This window comes from Dipodomys spectabilis, unplaced genomic scaffold (assembly GCF_019054845.1).
Source record: "Dipodomys spectabilis isolate Male_0828 unplaced genomic scaffold, ASM1905484v1 ptg000049l, whole genome shotgun sequence".
NCBI classification, from domain to species: Eukaryota; Metazoa; Chordata; class Mammalia; order Rodentia; family Heteromyidae; genus Dipodomys; species Dipodomys spectabilis.
In genome coordinates this window covers 853,375-871,886 of record NW_024870726.1, presented here as the reverse complement: position 1 = coordinate 871,886, position 18,512 = coordinate 853,375, and the positions used below count along the sequence as shown (strand labels likewise).

At 52.1% G+C, this 18,512-nt stretch overlaps 1 protein-coding gene across 2 annotated transcripts in view; it reads right to left on the bottom strand.

Annotated features, from left to right (window-relative positions):
- Agap1 (ArfGAP with GTPase domain, ankyrin repeat and PH domain 1) overlaps positions 1-18,512 on the bottom strand; it is a 474,515-nt gene that overhangs the window by 293,550 nt on the left and 162,453 nt on the right. For both annotated transcript variants that reach the window (XM_042678805.1, XM_042678806.1), the window contains exons 2-3: positions 10,492-10,550; positions 5,214-5,301 (exon numbers count right to left, since the gene is read on the bottom strand). In XM_042678805.1, the coding sequence (XP_042534739.1) occupies positions 5,214-5,301; positions 10,492-10,550 (147 nt within the window). The remainder of the gene's footprint in view (positions 1-5,213; positions 5,302-10,491; positions 10,551-18,512) is intronic.

Here is an 18,512-nt window from a genome sequence, read left to right as displayed (position 1 = left end):
TTTATATTAGGCACTGTAAGTAAACTAGAGGAAATGTACAGAGACGGTGCAAGTTATATGCAAAGGCCACCAGCAGCAGCACCTGTGGCGATGGGTATCTAGTGGAGTCTGGAAGCAGCCCCCAGAGGGAACCAAGACAACTGCACTAAGCCTATCCTAATCTCATGGTTAGCCTTCTCTGGCATCGCCTAGAGCTTTTCCTAGCCAGCCTCTCGGTTCCCTCTGCTCTATTCTTTCCTTTGTATAGGATACTGCACAGATACCGCCCAGCCCCCGCCTGCTCTGGCCAGTTCCCGAGCACAGTTCTCCCTTCAATCCTTTGCCTACATTTTTCACGTTTCAGTTACAACCAGGACACCAGGCTTCCTCCTCTTCTGTGAAGGGAGGGGATGGTATAGTTGCTTCAGGCTGTGTAACTTCCTGCAATCACTGATGGGAGAGTGGGGAAATGGGGGGAGGGGAAGAGGGTCCAGGAGAGATCACCTCCCAGGGAGAGAGAGCAGAGTCAGAGGCCTCACCTCCCACGGGGGAAGGGCACAGAGTTGGGGATCGCCTCCCATCAGGGCAGCACAGAGCCAGGTCAGGGCCTCACCTCCCATCCTCAGAGTGGAGCCAGAACAGCGTCACAGGGGTCAGCTCCCCTCACCAGGCGCCTGGGCAGGCATCTGGAGACCTCTGGCCCAGAAAAACATGTGGCTGCCTGGACCTTTGACCATTTGAGTTGGTTAGGACCCAAGAAACAGCCAGGTACCAGTGGCTCACGTCTGCAATCCTAGCTCGTCAGGAGGCTGAGATGTGAGGATTGTGGTTTGAAGCCACAGGCAGGAAATCCGAGAGACTCTTATCGTCAATAAACTACTCTGAAAAGGACAGAAGTTATCCTTGCAAGTGGTGGAGCACTAGCCTTGAGCAGAAAGAGGCTCAGGGACAGTACCCAGGCTCTGAGTTCAAGCCCCAGGACTAGCCAAAAAAAAAAAAAGACCCAAGAAATTAAGAGGACAGACACCGAGGAAGGAATCTCTGATAAGCTAAGCCCATGAGGACCAGGAGCCTCAGTGCCCTGTGCTCCACGCCACGCCCAGCCTTTTGTCAAATCCCCTCCTGTGACTGCAACAGGCCCGCGCGTGGGCCCGCCCCTCTGGTCTGCAGTGGGGCAGAAGGCAGGCCCAGCCCTCCCTCTCCTCCTGTGCAGCTGATGTGGCCTATATTCTGAACACGACGTGAAAGGAGGCAGCTCGCAGCACAGCTTATCCCACTTTTAACTGTGACAGACAGCTTGAGTTCTGAGAAGAATTAGCCTCCCTCCTCCTGGAGCAAGGGCGGTTCAGGGTGTGATTGCAGGAAGAAGGCTATGACCATTCCTAGGTGTGTTCCTGTCAACCTTACAGCCCCCACAGTGGCTTCTCAGTACACCGGCGGCGCCTCCCCCGCCTCGGATCAGCAGCTCCACGGAGGAAGCTGCCACCCAGAGGTTCTCAAGTCCCTCCACAGGGGCTTCTGCACAGGCACAGGGACCACCACCCACAGAACAAGCGGAACGGTACTGACCTGGGAAGGAACATCAGTGGCCTCACCACGGAAGAGAGCAGGCCCCTATCCGCAAGAGGCACGAAGTCTCAGGGCAGGTGCCCCACTCCCAAGGCTCTCATACTATAAGGGATAAGCAGTTTCTCTTCCTTTTGTAATTACTTAGTTGCCGTGGCCTCCTCTTCCCCTCCCCCTCCCCCTCCCCCCCCTCCTGCTGTTGCTGCTGCTGCTGCACAAGAGTTTGAACTCAGAACTGCAGCCTTTCTTGACATTATTTGGAAGGAAGAGTTAGAAGACAAGAAGCATCACTTAGGTCTGTGTCAGAAGGCAGGGCGCACAGCGAATATTAAGCATGGAACACATGACGGGGAACTGAGGTTACAAAGCCAAAACTCCATCCACAAGTCTAACTAGCAGTTGGTAATAGGGCTCTGGTGGCAAAGGTGTGACTTTCATCTGATTCTCTATCTGAAGGTGAATGGCAGCCGTGAAGTGACCGGGGAGGTGGGAAGGTTACAGGGAGCTTGACTCTGCCCTAGTTAGGTTCTGCAGCCAGCAAAGTTCACAGCATGAGGCCCGGGGGATGGAATGCAATGGGCAGGTGGGTGGTGCTGAGTGCCACTCCTGTTTAAACACCGTGTGTAACACACAAGCCTGGGAGGTGGTTGACTGGCAACTCCCCCCAATATCCATTCAAGTGTGACCCTGGTGCATTTTTTGGAAGTAGAGTCTCTCTGGTTGTAACCAGTTGACAGGAAGCCATGTCACAACAGGGCGGACCGTCATGAGAAGAAGAAGAAAGCGTGGGCACTGTCATGGTAAACACACCGTGATCGTGGAGGCACAGAGCGGCGCAGGGGCACCTGGAATTGCAGGAGCCTCCGCAGAACGCAGTCTCCCCCGCAGCCTCCAGAGACATCTCCAGCTCTGCAAGGCCTCAATGCTGTAGTTCTGGCCTGCAGAGCTGTGAGGGAAGACTTCTGGGTGAAGCCCTGAAGTTTGGGTGTTTTCCTGAAATGGTCCTGGACTCGCATACACCATCCTACACTCTAAACACTTGTACACACACATGCACGCACACATGCACACACACACATGCACGCACACGCATACACACGCATGCACGCACACACCCATGCACGCACGCACACACGCACGCACGCACCAAGGACACTGCCCTCACAGAGGCTGCTCTCTCGCAGCTACTCTTAGGGAGGCACAGCGTCCTACGGAGGCATTCGTCTTTACACTAAGTCAGCCATTAAAAAGGATATTAAACATAGTATTTGAAGACCTTCCTCATGTGAACTCCAGCTCTAAAACTAGTTGACAATCTCACGAGTCAGCTCTTTCCTCAAAGAATAAAGTGTCTGCCAGAAGCTACCGCAGGCTGAGCAGACCACCACTGTCACCCTCTGGGCTGCAGCGACATGCCGCGAGGATGCCAGCAGGACACATGGTCTCTGGAGCCTGGAGAAGGTTCACGTCAGAACGTTCTGGCCAAAGTTAAAAAAGGAAAGGTCTCAGCCCATACCCTCCCCTCCCCACAGCAGTGCAAATACCCCAGCGCAGGTCAGACTCCAGACAAAGGACACGACACACCACTGAAATCCCAGGAAGAACCACAGGGCAAATCCAAGGAGCCAGGCGGGCAGGGCTTTAAACGTGGCCATATTTAGGGACACTGACCCAGCTGACCGCTGAGAGTGCGATGAGAGATCCCAGGAGGCCGCAAGGGAGACACCCCTACTTCCCTGATACAGTCCTTTCGGGCCCCCCCACACGCTACATTCTCACACATGCAGTGCTCTGAAATCCCGGTGCAGTGATGAGAGCTTTTACTTGAAAAAGCTAAAAAGTGGGCTCCTTAGTGCTCATGGTTACACCGTCCCACTGGGTGTAGTTTTTAACTGTTGATACATGGTTGATACATAGATAGTCAAGAGAAATGCCTCTGTTTCGGTGGAAATATAAGAACTAATTGTGCAGTACAAAGAAATTACAGTGGGACCAGTACACTGGGACCAACCCGAAGGCCAAACGGAAAACAGAAGCCACGAGAATGACCACGCAGCAGCTCAGGGGGAAGGACTGTGATGGACACACAGTCTGGCTCCCACGAGCAGCTCTAGACATCTGAGTCTAAGAGTGAACAAGGTCAAAGCAAGGTCAACAAGCGTTGACCAAGAGTTGACCTGGAACTTCTGGTGATCTCTGACTGAAAGCTGGGCTGCTGAAGGCATGGAAGGCTTGCAGGTATGCTGACCCTGCCAGGTGCTGAGCTACAGACATACCATGGCTGGTTTCATAAACTATACAACTGCAAGTCCCGAGAAGTATGTGGAAACCCCCAAAGTTCTATAGCCTCTCGAAGGAAATCAAAGTGCCTTTCACTTTCTGGTTTGCGTGGAGGGACAAAGGCTGACATAAAATGTGTGTGGCTCAGATACGGAACCCAGGGGAAAGGCCGGAGTGGAGGAGGCCATGCCCGTGAGCACCTGGCTCGATGCTCACAGGACAGCCCAGGGTTCTTCCATCTGATTGCTCCCACATGCAGGCCTTTCTTTCTGATCCTCATCTACCCAAACCACCAGAAAAATGGGGAAAATTTACAAGTGGGTCTTTCTCAGAAGTGACCACCATGAGATTTGCAAAACGCGACTGCAGAACTCTGCAGAATAGTGGCGGGGCCCCAGGCAAGCCCCTCTTCATGCTATTCCTTCTCAACCGTCTCTAGGACAAGAGTTAAATGCTAAAACAGGTGTTACAGAGACACGTGAAGCTATTTACAACTACGGCTCAAAAGACGTCTAAGGGACAAAACAAGGTGGAATGTTGAACTTAAAAAAAAGACCGGTAAAATGAAGCCGCACAGGATGGAACACAGAACACAGAGGGAAGGGTGCTACAGTACAGAGCTGTGCCTCTCGAGCTCTCTCCAGATCAAGACAAGCGCTGCCATGAAGGAAACGTAGTTACCTGCATCCATGTCTGCAAAGAATGGAACAGCCAGTAAGAAAAAGAAGGAACCAGAAATTCAGTGTCTCACAGTTGGATTTCAAAAGGTTACATGAGGAGAAAATATAACACTGCTAACGCCTTGATCGGGGAGCTAAGTAGCTTCCTGCCATTACCATCATCATCGTATTTAAAGCAAGAAAATAAAACATGGATATGTTAACAAAAGAAGCAAATGTCTAATGGCAAAAGAAATACCTAACTCACATGCAAAATGATTACTAAATGTTTTAATACAATATAAAAGGGGAAAACATACTCAAACATGTGGTGAGAATCTGGATTCTTCTCTAGAAAAGCTAGTTATCTGTGACTAAAGTCACATTACAGACAGATTACTTAAAAACTCATTATCCAGACCAGAGAAATAGCCAACCAATACTTGAGTAACACTAGACTAATATTTGAAAAGACAAAACCATTAGACGGGAAATAAATTCAACGGAATTTCATGGGAACTACGACAAATGCTAGAGTGAACAGAAGCGGCTTGCTAACATTTCTACAGAAAGAACAATTTAGACTTAAAGATTTTTACTACTTGGCATGTTTTGTTATTTTCTTGACATGTGATTCATCAAAGCAATAATTTATAACTTCCTAAAGAAAAGAATTCAAATCCCTACACTCTCCTGCATGCGTATTGTCACTGCCTGCCACGGGCGTACCTTCGGGAGACTCCTCCTGGACGTAGGTCCCTGTCAGGTATCGGTGCACCAGGGCCGACTTGCCGCTGGCCAAGTTACCCACGATGCCCTGCAGCAGAGAAAGGGACAACCATTAAGGGTGATTGAATGACTCAACTTGGCTTTTTGCACCCAGAGAGGTCAACACAGACAGTGACCCAATAATCCTAACCACATGTTGCAAGGAAGACCAAAATGAGCTCAGGAATGACTTTGCGGGGGTCAGGCAGACCAGCCTTCCCCATTAGCTGCCCGCATCCTGGTCAGCCTGGCCCAACACCACCAGGGCGTGTGTCAGCAGGGATGTGCATTCTGTAAGGCTGCTGCTGGTATTATCAGGAATGTGTGCACTGGGGCAGCTGTCCAGGGACTGGGGCCTCACTTTACCAAGGAGGGCGCCAGACGGGATGAGCAGAGCAACCCAGTACAACAAGGTGGTACATTCCACTGAGAAGATGAACCTGGTGCAGATGTGGGTGGGGCTGGGAGGGAAGAGAGCAGTGTGGGGAGTAAATGGGGGCTGGGGAGGAAAGGCAGGGGGCCCAGAGACAGCAAGCCTGCTTCTCAGGAACCCAGCACTGAGGAAAGGCAGGGCCAAGCCGGTGGAGACACGGATGGGTGCTCATGCCGGGCGGAAGCTCCCAAGGACCCGGGGGCCTGAGGGCCACTCTCCTTGAGCAGGCAAGGCTGTTTATGGTGGCTCTCCAGAAACAGCATCCTGATGCAATGGCCAAGATGCTGCACCGGGTGACCTGCAGGAAGGCCTCTTTGCCCCTGGTCAGGGCTGGGGAGCCCTGTCCTGCTCTATGAAGCTGCTCTGGTTGGCAGCTGCCTCTCCCCCTGTGCCAGTCTTTTCTTCCCTCTAGAGAACTTCCCTATTCACATTTAGCTGGGCCACACCAATTCTTGAGCATAAGCAAGCCCACCCCGGGCTCCACGCACACCCTCCCCTCGTGCTGCCCCTCCCTCACCGATCTGCCCGCTTTTTCCTGGCTTTGCCACCTCCTTGCCGCCCTCTCGTCTGCATCAAGGCACCTGCAGTTTGGAGCCTGTGGTGGCAGGGAAGCTGGGCCCAAGGTCACGTACAACCTTCATTTCTCAAACTCCCGGCCAGGGCCAAGACCCGCCATGTCATCCAGGCTCCGTCTGGCCCTCAGCTCCAGGAACCCCATGTGCCACCATGGGGCTGCCCTACCAGCGTCGCCCATCCCACTCCTTGACCCAGCTGCCTCTCCCGCCTCCTCCCACCCCACCACAGCTCTTCATGGGCACCTGCACGCACATGCCTGGTGCTCAGTCCCCGCAGTCCACATCTCCCCATTCTCTGTGGGAAAGAAGGTTGGTTAAGTGGGAAGTGATACCCATAGCTAGAAGAACACATAGGAAGAGAACAGAGAATCTAGAAGAAACACAGGTGAGAGAGAATTTGGCATACAAGTGTGGAAAACAGGTAAGCGCTGAATGGAATTCATGAGTGCCGCATGTTGTGTGCACTGTGGCAGAGCAGTCAGTCCAGACCTCCTTCAACCAGTGCCGACAGCTCCTGCTGCAGCCCCTCGGCATGACCTTCCCACCACCGCCTGTGCCTGTCCTGCCCTCTAGCTATGCTCTCAGCACCTACACTGCTCGGCTTCCTGCCCCTAGCTTTGCATCCTGTGCATCAATCAGCTACCAAACCTCATGTCCACAGTCTTTGCTTCTCCACATATGAGAACTTCCCACATTCATCTGCCAGAAATCCTACTCCTATAGCAGCCATTGGTTCAGAGGTCATCACTTCCAGAAGCCTTCTGCTGTGTTCTGAACACTTTTTTTGGTTGGTCGTGGGGCTGAACTCTGGGCCTGGGCGCTGTCCCTCAGCTCTTCTGCTCAAAGCCAGCGCCCTACCACTTGAGCCACAGCACCACTTCTGGCTTTTTTTCCTGCTTATGTAGTGCTGAGGAATCGAACCCAGGGCCTCATGCACGCAAGGCAATCACTCTACCTCTGAGCCACCTTTCCAGTCTCTGTTCTGAACACTTCTAAACCAAATTTCATAAGTGGATTCCTAACCTCCAAGGTGATACCTGAGGAGGCAGAGCCGCTGGGGGATGCTTGGATCACGGAAGACACGGTACTCATAAACGGGTCTTTCTATGATGTAAGAACAGGACAAGACCAGACAGCAGGTCCTCATCAGACACCCAAGCTTCCAGGCCCATGACCTTCGACTTCTCACCTCCAGGACCAGGAGAAAACGTTTGTTCTTTCGTTCAGAAGCCAGGATGGACTAGGACCCCTTCCTGGTGTCACGGCCTCGATCCCCACCCCCTCAGCCCCTACACATGCGGCTCTGTGTGATTGCACACACGGTTTCATGTGCTCTGGAGGGCGGCTCTGGCTTCCTCTGATACTGACAGCTCCCTCAGGGCGGGGGCTGTGTCTTACTCATCTCGTCTCCACCACCCACAGCCCAAGAAGACTCAAGGTAGAAAACATGAATGGATGACTAATGCTGGCGAGTGTGAATGAGATGGTTTACTCTACAGCTGAGAGGTCGAGCTCAGAGCCAGACTCCTCAGAGAGACCCTGCGCGAAGCCGCTTCCTCCAGGCCCAACTTGTGCCTTCCTTTTACCTAGGGCCGCTATCATCTGAGCATATCTACCTATTAACTATTCTTGGCTCAAGGGCACCTGCTGTTTGTTGGCTTCACACTGTGAGAAAATCCAAACCAGTGTGCCACAGAATTAAAATTTTAATTAAGATCAGTTTTTCTTCCCTGAGGAAAGAAATGCTCCCAAATCAAGCACTGTTCAGCCTTGTGCTTTCTCTACATAGCTTTCCTCAGCCCCTTCTCGCCTCAGAAGAATTACCCATCAGCCCCTGGGTGAAGGCAAGATGTCTTATTTGACTTGTAGGCCCAAGATGTCTTACTTGATTTGTAGACCCCTATGGGCATTATTTTAACTTGAGACACCCAGCTGAAGAATAAGGAGGAGGTAAGACAAGGGGGCAAGGGTAAAAGCTGGACTGCAAAACCATGACAACATGTTGTGGACATCAACCAGAGAGGTCAGAATCAACCAAAGCTGGACCAAAAGGCTTAGTAGGGAGAAATGTGGCATGCTGACAAGGTCAAAACCACGTATTTCTACTAGGTGTCAGTAGCTCAAGCCTGTAATCCCAGCTACTCAGGAGGCTGAGATTTGAGGATCACAGTCCAAAGCCAGCCAGAGCAGGAAAGCCCAAGATTCTGACCTACAGTTAACCACCCAAAAGCCGGAAGTGGAGTGGTGGCTCCAGAGACAGAGTACCAAAAAAACTTAGCAAAAAAGTAAGCAACAGCATCTAGGCTCTGAGTTTAAGTGCCAGTGCCAGTACCAGTACCAGCTACCAGCACGCATGCTCACAGGAAGGCACACGTGTGCACACACGTGCACACACACACGCACATGCACGCGCACACACACCACACACACACACACACACACACACACACACACACACACACACACACCACGCAAGTCTGTTGAGAGAAGGCTGTCACCTGGACCTTGAATGAATCATGATGGCTTGGAGCCTAGGCTGGTGGTATCAAATTCTTGGAGGAAAAGCAGAACATAGTTGTCCTTTAAAACCAATTTCCCTAGCACCCCAGGATGCCCACTCACCTGCTAAACAACAGTTTGCTGCAAAGGAAATGGAGTCTTTAGGTAAGAAAAATATCCCAGCTGGGAGCTCAGGGAAAGCATAGAAGCAGCAAAACAGCAGGTGACATGTTGTTGACCAAGCCCTGTCTGTGGGCATGGAGTCTATTTACTCTGTAAGCCCAGGCCACAGCATGAAGCTGTGCAGCCTAGCAGGGACCAGATCCGTAGCACCCAAAGCAACTGGTTGTGTGGCGGATCTGACCATACACAACACAATTGCAGAAAGCCTCAAAGCATGGCACCATCACGCTTGCAAAGAGAGCAAACGCTGAATTGTTTTCCCTGATGGATTAATGGTCTACTGCGCACCCTTCCACAACGAGTCCACTGGGAGCCTGGCATTCCATCACTTACGGCTGTGCTGGGAGGCAGGGCCGGGGCCACGTGGCACCTGTGCTGGGAGCCTGCACAAGGGCAGCTGTCAGTCACAGCCGCCGAGTGCCGGGAGGCTGCTCTGCAGTACCAAGGGGTGCTTCTCCAGCCACGTGGGTCCTCAGCACCCAAGGTTTGCTGGGGTGCCCATGAGGACAAGGATCTGGGGTACCACCACAGGAAGGTACCTGTGACCCCAGAGCTGGAAGCCCTATAGGGTCTCCTCCAACCACACACAGGGGCAGAGACCGGCCCTCAAACCATTGACATGTGCTTGTCTGTGACACAGTCAACCCAGGTGGGGAACTCAAGCAAGCTTTTAAGCCAGTTAAGAGTTTGGGAATGGGAGTCGCGCACTGCCTTCTCATGTCATCAGCAACATTGCACTGCACTCTGTGCTCCCTGTCATTTTTCTTGGTGGTAAGAATCACATATGGTCTCCTCAAAGAACTCTCCTAAGTTCTGCTGGGTGTGGTGGCTCATGCCTGTCTACTCAGGAGGCTGCTATCAAGAGGACCTCAGTTCAAGGCCAGCCTGGTGAAGAAGGTACCTTCCCCTCCCACCCCAACTCAACCAATACAAGAGTTGGGATGCCAGTGATCAGTGACTTGTGTCTATAACCCTAGCTACTCGGGAGGCTGAATCCAAAGGACTGTGGTTTCAAGCCAGCCCAGGCAGAGAAGTCCACAAGACTGCCTCCAAAATCATCAGCAAAGTGCAGGGTTGAAAGTAAAGCTTGTGATAGGATACCAGCCTGGCAAGCAAGCCTAGCAAGGGTGGGGCCCTGAGTGCCAGCTCCAGTGCCACCCATATTTTATGTGTATATATACACACATATGTATATACATATATGTAATATATCTTATATGATATTATAATAATACTGTATATATGACTATCAAAACTTTGATGGCTTGTTACAGGAACCCTCATGACACTGCAAAGGAGAAATAATTCCGTGGTCGAGGTCTGTAAGGGGGTGTGTGAGAGGGACCCCATGCTGTTCACACCCCACCACCTCGTGGGGTGGCTGTCTAGCTCTCCCCGGCACACTCAGGGCTCCAGCTCCAAGCACTAGACTCCTGGCCCTGCGTGGGGACACACCCACCGGCAGCTCCACGAGATGCCTCACAAACTCGCACGCCACCTCCCGTCCCACAGGAAGAAGGAGCCACTGAGGCCAGGAGACGCCACTCACCACTTTGAGCTCCGGCACCGACCGACTCAGCGTCCATTCCTGGCTGTTCACGAAAGCATCTGTAAAACAGAAAAGAAGGCAAGGTTACTGGCTACAACTCAAGTGCAAGTCAAAACACCCCGACCGCGCTTCAGGACACGCAGACCAGCCTCCCTGTGGAAACTTCACAGGCAGTGACACACCCGCGTTCACAGGCTCCATCTCCCCCTGCCCAAGGCTTAGTGCGTCCCGACACCTGTGGGCCATCCTGACAGCGTCTCCTACAGTCCTGAAGATGTTGCAGGAGGCACCTGACCTTCCTGGAAATGACCTCGCATCAATCCATTTTTCCTTTTTTCATTTTCTACTGGAATAGTCATTTAGATACAGAAGATAACTAGATTTTGAAGATCTAACCAGCCACAGCACAAGTGACACTTCAGGGTTTCGAGGCCCAACCCCCAGGAGTTTTTGTCTTCAGAGAGACCTCACACCGAACCTCCAGCAAAGTTGGTTGAGAACATGTCAGAAAGACAAGGGGTCCCAGGCCCCGTGGGGCTCGTTACAGTGGTGCTGTCCCCCAACCCGGAGGCTCAGGCCAGCCTCCACTGCCCACCCAATCCAGATGACCCAACCACTGTGACCTTGCTCACAGCCTGCCCTGTCCTGCCATAAACAAAGTCCCACATAGCTCAGTCAGTACAGACCATGGGCTGTGGAGGGGCCACGCGAACTACCACAATGGAAATGAGGGCTGCTGATCTCTGTCATGGAATCTGCTCTCTATACATTTCCCCGCAATGCTGAAATGTGTTCACTCTTCATTGTTCCAGTAGAGTCCTACACAGGAGGTACCCATCTAATGCTCAGAGCAAAGCGATGGGCCACTGGAAACGTATGGCCAGCCATCTGTGGATGGATCACTGTAGCTACATGGAGAAGGTTGGAAGGTGTGTTTGGAGGCAGACAGGTCGGCCAGGCATTCGGTGTGACGTGAGCCTGCAGTGAGGGTTGGCATTCAGTGTGGGTGACTCTTGTGAGCCTGCAGTGAGAGGGAAGGAGTCACCAAAACTGAGAGGTGGGCCTTCCGTCACAGGAGACCTTGCCTGGAGGAGGACGGCGGGATAGACCTGCGGGAGCCAGGCTCGCCTCAGAAAGCTGAGGAAGGACTGGCTGAGCTGTTTGCAACAGAGAAGCTGGACACTGAGAAAACAAAGCGCACGTCCACCAGGTGGAACAGGCGGCTAGCTGATCTGCGGGAGCCTGGTGCGGAAGGCACCAGGGAGGAAGACTCGCTCCCAGCACCTGTCCACTGAAGCAGATCGAAGTGAGGGGCTGAATACGGGAATACAAATTAAGCTGTGTACCTGAACACCCGCTCTCCAGCCAGCCATTAACACACCACAGGTGAAGGCAGCACCTGTGAACCATTAGAGGGTGGTCCACACTAGCACAGGCCTGACACTGGTCAGCACTCAGGAAACAGTAGCTAACATCACTACTGTTTTGTGTTATTTGGGTATAGCCTGATAGAATACACAGGATGACGGGAATCCACAGGTAAGATGAAGGCAGATGACAAGGGTCCTGTGAAATGATGGACAGGTATACAACTGTTCCAAAAGTCTCCCTGTTGCTGAACTTTTAATAAGCTAGTTAAGTTCATTTACATATATGCATGTAATGGAATTCTAAGCAGCCAACAGAAAAGGTCAAGAGTTCAACACATAGCAATGAGACCACAAGTATCAGCAGGCTTCACTGGGTGACGAAGGCAAGGTGCTGTGGAGACATGCAGGATCTTCATCAACAGCAGAGTATGGGGGAGGAATGCATGCACAGTATGCAAGTACTCAAGGCTCAGAACAACTCCAGTAAAACTAAGAACTTAACAACTGCTGGGTGCTGAGGGCTCATGTTTGTAATCCTAGCTACTCAGGTGGCTGAGATCTGAGGATCGTGGTTTGAAACCACCAGGACAGTTAACAAGCAAAAAGCTAGAAGGGGAGCTCAATGGCAGAGCACCAGCCTTAAGCAAAAACGCTGAGGGGCACAGCACCAGAGCCCTGAGTTTGAGCCCCAGTACAAGCATTTAAAAACCAAACAAACAAAAAACAAAAAAGCAACAACTGCTGGAGTAAGTCTAGAAACTAGTAGGAATAAGATGGTTTCTTTTCATCGCCACCTTCAATGGCAGGTGAAAAATGAAGCACGATAGTTTATGAGACGATCCTTAGTGGTAAGACAAAGTATGAATTTAAATGAGTTCCCCTCACTAATGCACTGCTGATTTTTAAACATGTACTACCTGAAGATTAAATTTATCACAACAAACATTAAATATTCATGATAAGTTAAGCAAGGCTCCATTAGACAAAGATATATGATTATATAAACAGGGCAGCATTGTGGGGTGGTGTTTTACTCATAATCAGATAAAGTATGTTTGTGTTTTAATAAAACAAATGCCTGATTTAATTGGCAAAATAACCCATTTCCTATTAAAAACATTTATGTGAAGATTTTCATCCCGTCCTGGAGCGTGGTCAACAGCCTCACCAAGGCTATGGAATGTGGCAGACTCCTGCCGCCTGCTCCACGGGCTCTCCTGTGGCTGGAGACTGCATTCAGGGGGTTACAGGGGTGACCAGGCCCAGCCCCTACCTGAGACTTCACACCATGAGTGGAAGAGACAAGGGACTGGGGATCAGGGCCCAGGCATTAACAGAGGCTAAACATGCTTCTGACAGCACATCTGAGCATGTGCACAAACCACACACGTGTGCTCCCGGGCAGCCATCATGTCCCTCGCGTCCAGAGGCGGTGGCTCTGTGCCCCAGTGAACCCCCACTTGCAGTAAAACCTAACACCAAGAAAGTACAGCCCCTGCCTACTGCAGCCTGGCATCCCGCCCCAATCAGGACTCCTACCCTCAGCTCCGTCTCCACCTCTCTCCCAAACACAGGTGTAGGGAGATGGGGGAAGCTGTTCGGGAAAGCACTCCCAAAGTTCTTCCAGAATGGGAGTTGCCAAATGGGCCTCTACCCAAAACTCAGCCACCAAAGAGGACTCACGACTACGGATGAGAGAGCAGACCTGGGACCTCTGGAGCAAAGACAGGAGAAAAACAAAACCAAACCAGCCAGCTCTTCATGTCCATCCCCACCAGACTTCCCGCTTCGCTGCTTGCTGACATCAGGGGCGGGCCCCATGATGAGCTGCCTAAAATCCAGTGCATCTCCTGGGAGTCCCGGCCCAACCTAGGTCTATTTTCAAAACTGATTATATGTAGAGCCACACATTGGTTTTCCCAGGAAGTTCAAGGCTCTCATTACACAGAAAATGTGTGCTCCCAACTGGAAAACCAGACAAGCCCATTTTTTGAAAACCTAACTGGACCAAACAGCAAAAGTACAAGACCCAGTAGACTCCCGGCTGGTTCCCAGCTGTCTGTCTGCTTGAGCTCCCCAGGAGCCCAGACCCCTCACCCAGTTCCTAAACAGTGGCTGCTTAGGTGTGAGATGGCCCCCGAGATGTGTGCCAGGGCTGCACTTCACTGTGCTGCCCAGCACACACCCACACACCCCTTTCCCCCCCCCTTGGCACACACCCTTCTAGCACTGCCCCCCCACACCCTCCTAGTATTGCCTCCCCCTCCCCCCCCGCCCCCATCCCATGGCACATCCCTCCCAGCACTGCTCCCTTTTCCTGACCCTGTGTCTCAAAAGCAAGAATTTGAGTCCTGTCACATAGGATTTTACCACAAAGGTGAAAACTTCAATCCAGCCCTACCTACGGCTTTGTCCTCCACAGCAAGCCTGCGTACTGGCAGGGCCTGTGCGTGGCTGGACGCCACTAACCTTCTGGTTCTCAGAGAAATCAGGAAGGTGGTACGAACACCTACAGTGGAATCATTTGTACTCTGTCCCACGGACCTCTACGCCTGCCCCCAACAGTCATGCGCTGCTATTCAAAAAGTGCCCAAGTTGTGATCTAACTTCCTTCTTTCTGGCTTCAAGCCCCAAATGAGACTTCCACTTCACATCGGAGTGAGCAGAAAAAGCCTTGGGATTAAAATTTCAATGTCACTAATTCACTAAGGACAGTGGTTTGGCAAAGGGGAAGACTGATGCTACATAAACAGAGCTGTGCTTCACTTTCCTCTGGTCCACATGTCCCACTCCAGCCATAGCCGGAGCATGCAACATGTTCCAAGAACTCAGAAACCACAATTAGTCAAAGCAGAGGTCTTCTCTACAAAATGCAAAATGAATCTGGTTTGTGGACAAATTCCAGTAATTAAAAACAATTGTCAACCAGCTTAGAACCAAGCTGCTCACTGTACAAGTACCCTTACCACGGTAGCTCACTTCCATCAGTTATAAATTCTGAAGCTGTGTGCTATGCCCCCCGCCAAGTTGGAAAAAGCCAGGTTCCCAGTCCCCTCTCCTGTCCTGTTGTGTACCATGCCAGCCATCCCAATGACCTCAGGCAATGTACTGGTCTCTGAGACTTGTTTCTTCTTTTCCTCAAGGTAAAAGGTTCCAGAAGATGATGGGGCCAGGGGAAGGGTGGGCCTACCGTAGTGCCAGCCTGCCTTCTGCCATGGGGTCTAAGTGCAGAGCATGGCCTTGGTGCCCACTTGCTGGGTGCCCCATCCACCTGCAGACACGGGCAGCTCGCAGCCTGGAGGTGCTTGAGTCACAGTGATAAGGAGCCCTGGCGGGCCTGGGGTGGTGCACACGATGCACAGCACTCCACAGCTGCAGGGCGCTCTGGGAGGAGCACGGGCACAAAGATCTCCCAGGCGGCACGGAAGCGCTGAACAACGGCAGTAAGATCTTCCAAGCAGCATGGAAGCACTGAACAATGGCAATCCCGTATGCCTCAACACACAGCTTGGAAAAAACCCGAGCACGCGGCACGCATACCAGCACACACCAGAAGCTCTACTGCACCCTAAAATAATCACGGGAATGCCTGCTACCTCAGCCAAACACAGCAGGGCCAAAGAACAGCGCAAGGGGGGTTCTGATAAATGAGATCTATCAAAGGACTTGAACTGGATAGAAGGCCACCTGGTCCCCACCTGCCCAGACTGTAGGCACCTAGCCTTGAAGGCACAGGAGGGCTGGCCTGTTTCTAACTAGGCCTCTGACTCCACAGCTCCACCCACCCACTCTTGGGAGCTGAGTGAGCTTCAGAACCCCACCCACAGCTCACCTACGCTCTCCATTGACCAGGGAAGCCAGAAACTCTGCTCCACCTATCACACCAGACACCGTTTGGCCAGTGGACTTACCCGACACATATGTGCACACATACATACATGAGAGCTGTGCACACTTCAGAATTTCAAAGCTGAAGCTCAGCATCTAGAAAGACTCCAAGCTCTCTGATGTCTACGTCTCCCCTACCTAACCACAAACACAGTTCTAGTTAAAACATTAAATTACAAAGGTAAAAAGGAAGGTGAAATATCAGAATTGTGCGTGTGTGCGTGCACATGCACGCGCATGCATCTGCACACATGTATACCAGTCCTGGGGCTTGAACTCAAGGCCTGGGCTCTGTCCCCTGAGGTTTTGTGCTCAGGCCTGGTGCTCTACCACATGAGCCCCAGCTCTACATCTGGCTTTCTTGGTGCTTCACTGGAGATAAGAGTCTCAGACTTTCTAGCCTGGGCCGGTTTCAAACCAGTCCTCAGATCTTAGCCTCCCATATAGTTGGGAAGATGGGGGTGAGCTGCTGGCACTATTCTTTTTGGCAAAAGAGAAGAAACATTTATTTTAACTTTAAAGCATTTGTGTCACCTCGAAATAGCAAGCAAAGCAACAGTGGAGAAAAGCAAGTCTGTCCGTGTGTCCAGGGAGGGGCCCTGGGCTCCCTGGTGGCACGGCGGCTGCACCCAAGCAGAGGCTGACATCTAACAGAATAAGGAGCCCTGTTTCTAGAAGCAGGTGTAGAGCCACATGGTGCCAGTCAAGGCCTAACACAGACTTCCAAATGCAGGTCCAGCAGAGGCTCACCGGCTGTTTTCTACCATGCGCTCTCACTTCCATTTGAAAACCCTTTTAAGCTATCTATGTAGATATATAACTCTATCTATACACCTACATATCTGTATGTCTACACCTACATATCTACGTTTTTTAACTATTTTTAATCTATTTTTAACACATCTCTAACACATGGGATCATGCACAAACCTTTGGGGTACCAGTCAGGTTCAGCTTCCACAGAACTTCAGATTGCCTCTTGATGGCCTCAAAGATTCACAAGCAAGATGGCTTCTGCTCCCACATCCCGCAGCAACCCTTCTGCCCAGTCACCTTCTCCATGCAGGGTGACAAACATCAGCCAACATGACAGCAGTGTCCACCCGTGCAGCAGTCCCAGCCTGCTCTGGTGCAACCCGAGCACCAAGTCCCCGGGTTCAGCTATGACTCAGAATAGTAAACACAAGCAACATTTAACGGGGGTCTCGCTTCCTCTCTCCCAAGGAGATCCCAAGGCAAAGGCTGCCAGCCCTGGGGGGCGCGAAGGGACCGGCGGGGAGTTGACTTCATAGGAAACCAGTGGTTTCCTTCGGTGACACTGCCCGACTCCGCCTGGGGCAGGGTGGCAGCGCTGGCCTCTGAGCTTGCGAGCTGTGTTAGCGGACTCAGTCTGAACATGAGGATCTGGGAGGACCCTTCTTAAAATGCGGACATGAGGCTAAGCTGGCCTCAGGGGAGTCGGGGACGGGCAACCCCGGCCTCCGGGACGCCCCCCGGGACGCCTGGCAGAGGCTGCCTCACAAGCCTGAAGCCTGCACCCTCTTTCCGTCCATTCTCCGTGCCACCCTCACAGGCTGGGTGTGAGAATCTCCCTAGCTGGGGCTCTTCCTGAGCATCCCAGGCAGGCGTGGCTCTCAGCACCAGGTGCCCAGAGGAACCCACCACAGGTTGGCCTCTGCGGAAGAGCAGCGCCTGCCTGCTGCCGGCCTGCACGGGTCTCCCGGCCACCCAGACAGCAGGGAAGGCATGGCACAAACACCGCCACCACATGAGTCTGAAGGACCACAGCCCCCCAAGCCTGGTCCCCTGGCCAGCATCATGGAGAGAGGATGGGGGAGGAGACACTCATGGAAGGGATGAGGGCACCAGGGGAGCGAACCTGCTGCAGGGCTGCGGGGGCCTGGGGATGCCCCTTACATGGGGGATCCCGTTCTGGACAGTATTCCATGACTCAGAATGATAACTTGAGACCGTGAAATGCCCCTGGAGTTTTAAAGCAAGGGATCCACCCCAGTAGCATGGGGGAGAGGGTCTCGATGCAGTGGGGATTTGGGGGAAAGACTACATTCAACTTTAAATGGATGTCAGGGCTGTCGGCTCCACTGAAAAGTCAGCGCTGGCTGATTTCCTCTGCTAAAAGGAACAACCTGATCGCTGGCAACCCCCAAGCCCCAGATAAACATAGCCTCTTTCCCTCATGACACCACCACACCAATGACAGCAAGTGAGCCCGCAGGAAGTCTAGTCCATTCCAGTGTGCCCTCCCACGCCACACCCTGGCAAGCAAGCAAGCCATGGTGGGATGGGAAGGGTGAACTTGCAAGCTCTTGCCAGCTAAGCAGAGCTTTTTCCTTCTGTTCCCTCAGCTCCCAGAGCCTCTCACTTAACCAAAGAGGTCCGGGGTACCCTCTGCCTGCCTTCAGCAAGACCAGCCGATGGTACTATGGGCCTCTCAGAGAACTGCATCCTGGAGCTCCTGAGAAAGCCAGCACAGTTTAACCTGAAGGTGGCTTCCAGCCTTCACTCCGTGGGGTGGAATGCTTAGCCTTGACACAGGTGGCAAGAGAAAGGACAGCTGTTACAGGAAGGCTGACTGAGCAGAGAACTGCCAGTCCTACACGTTATGAGACTGAAGATTTGAAACAACCGCTAAAGGTATTTTAAGATGTTAATGCCTAAAGTGGAACTGCTGTGTCCTTGAAAATGTTTAAGGACATTTTATGAAAAGCTACGTCAGAAATTTCCTAGAGAAAACAAAAGCTG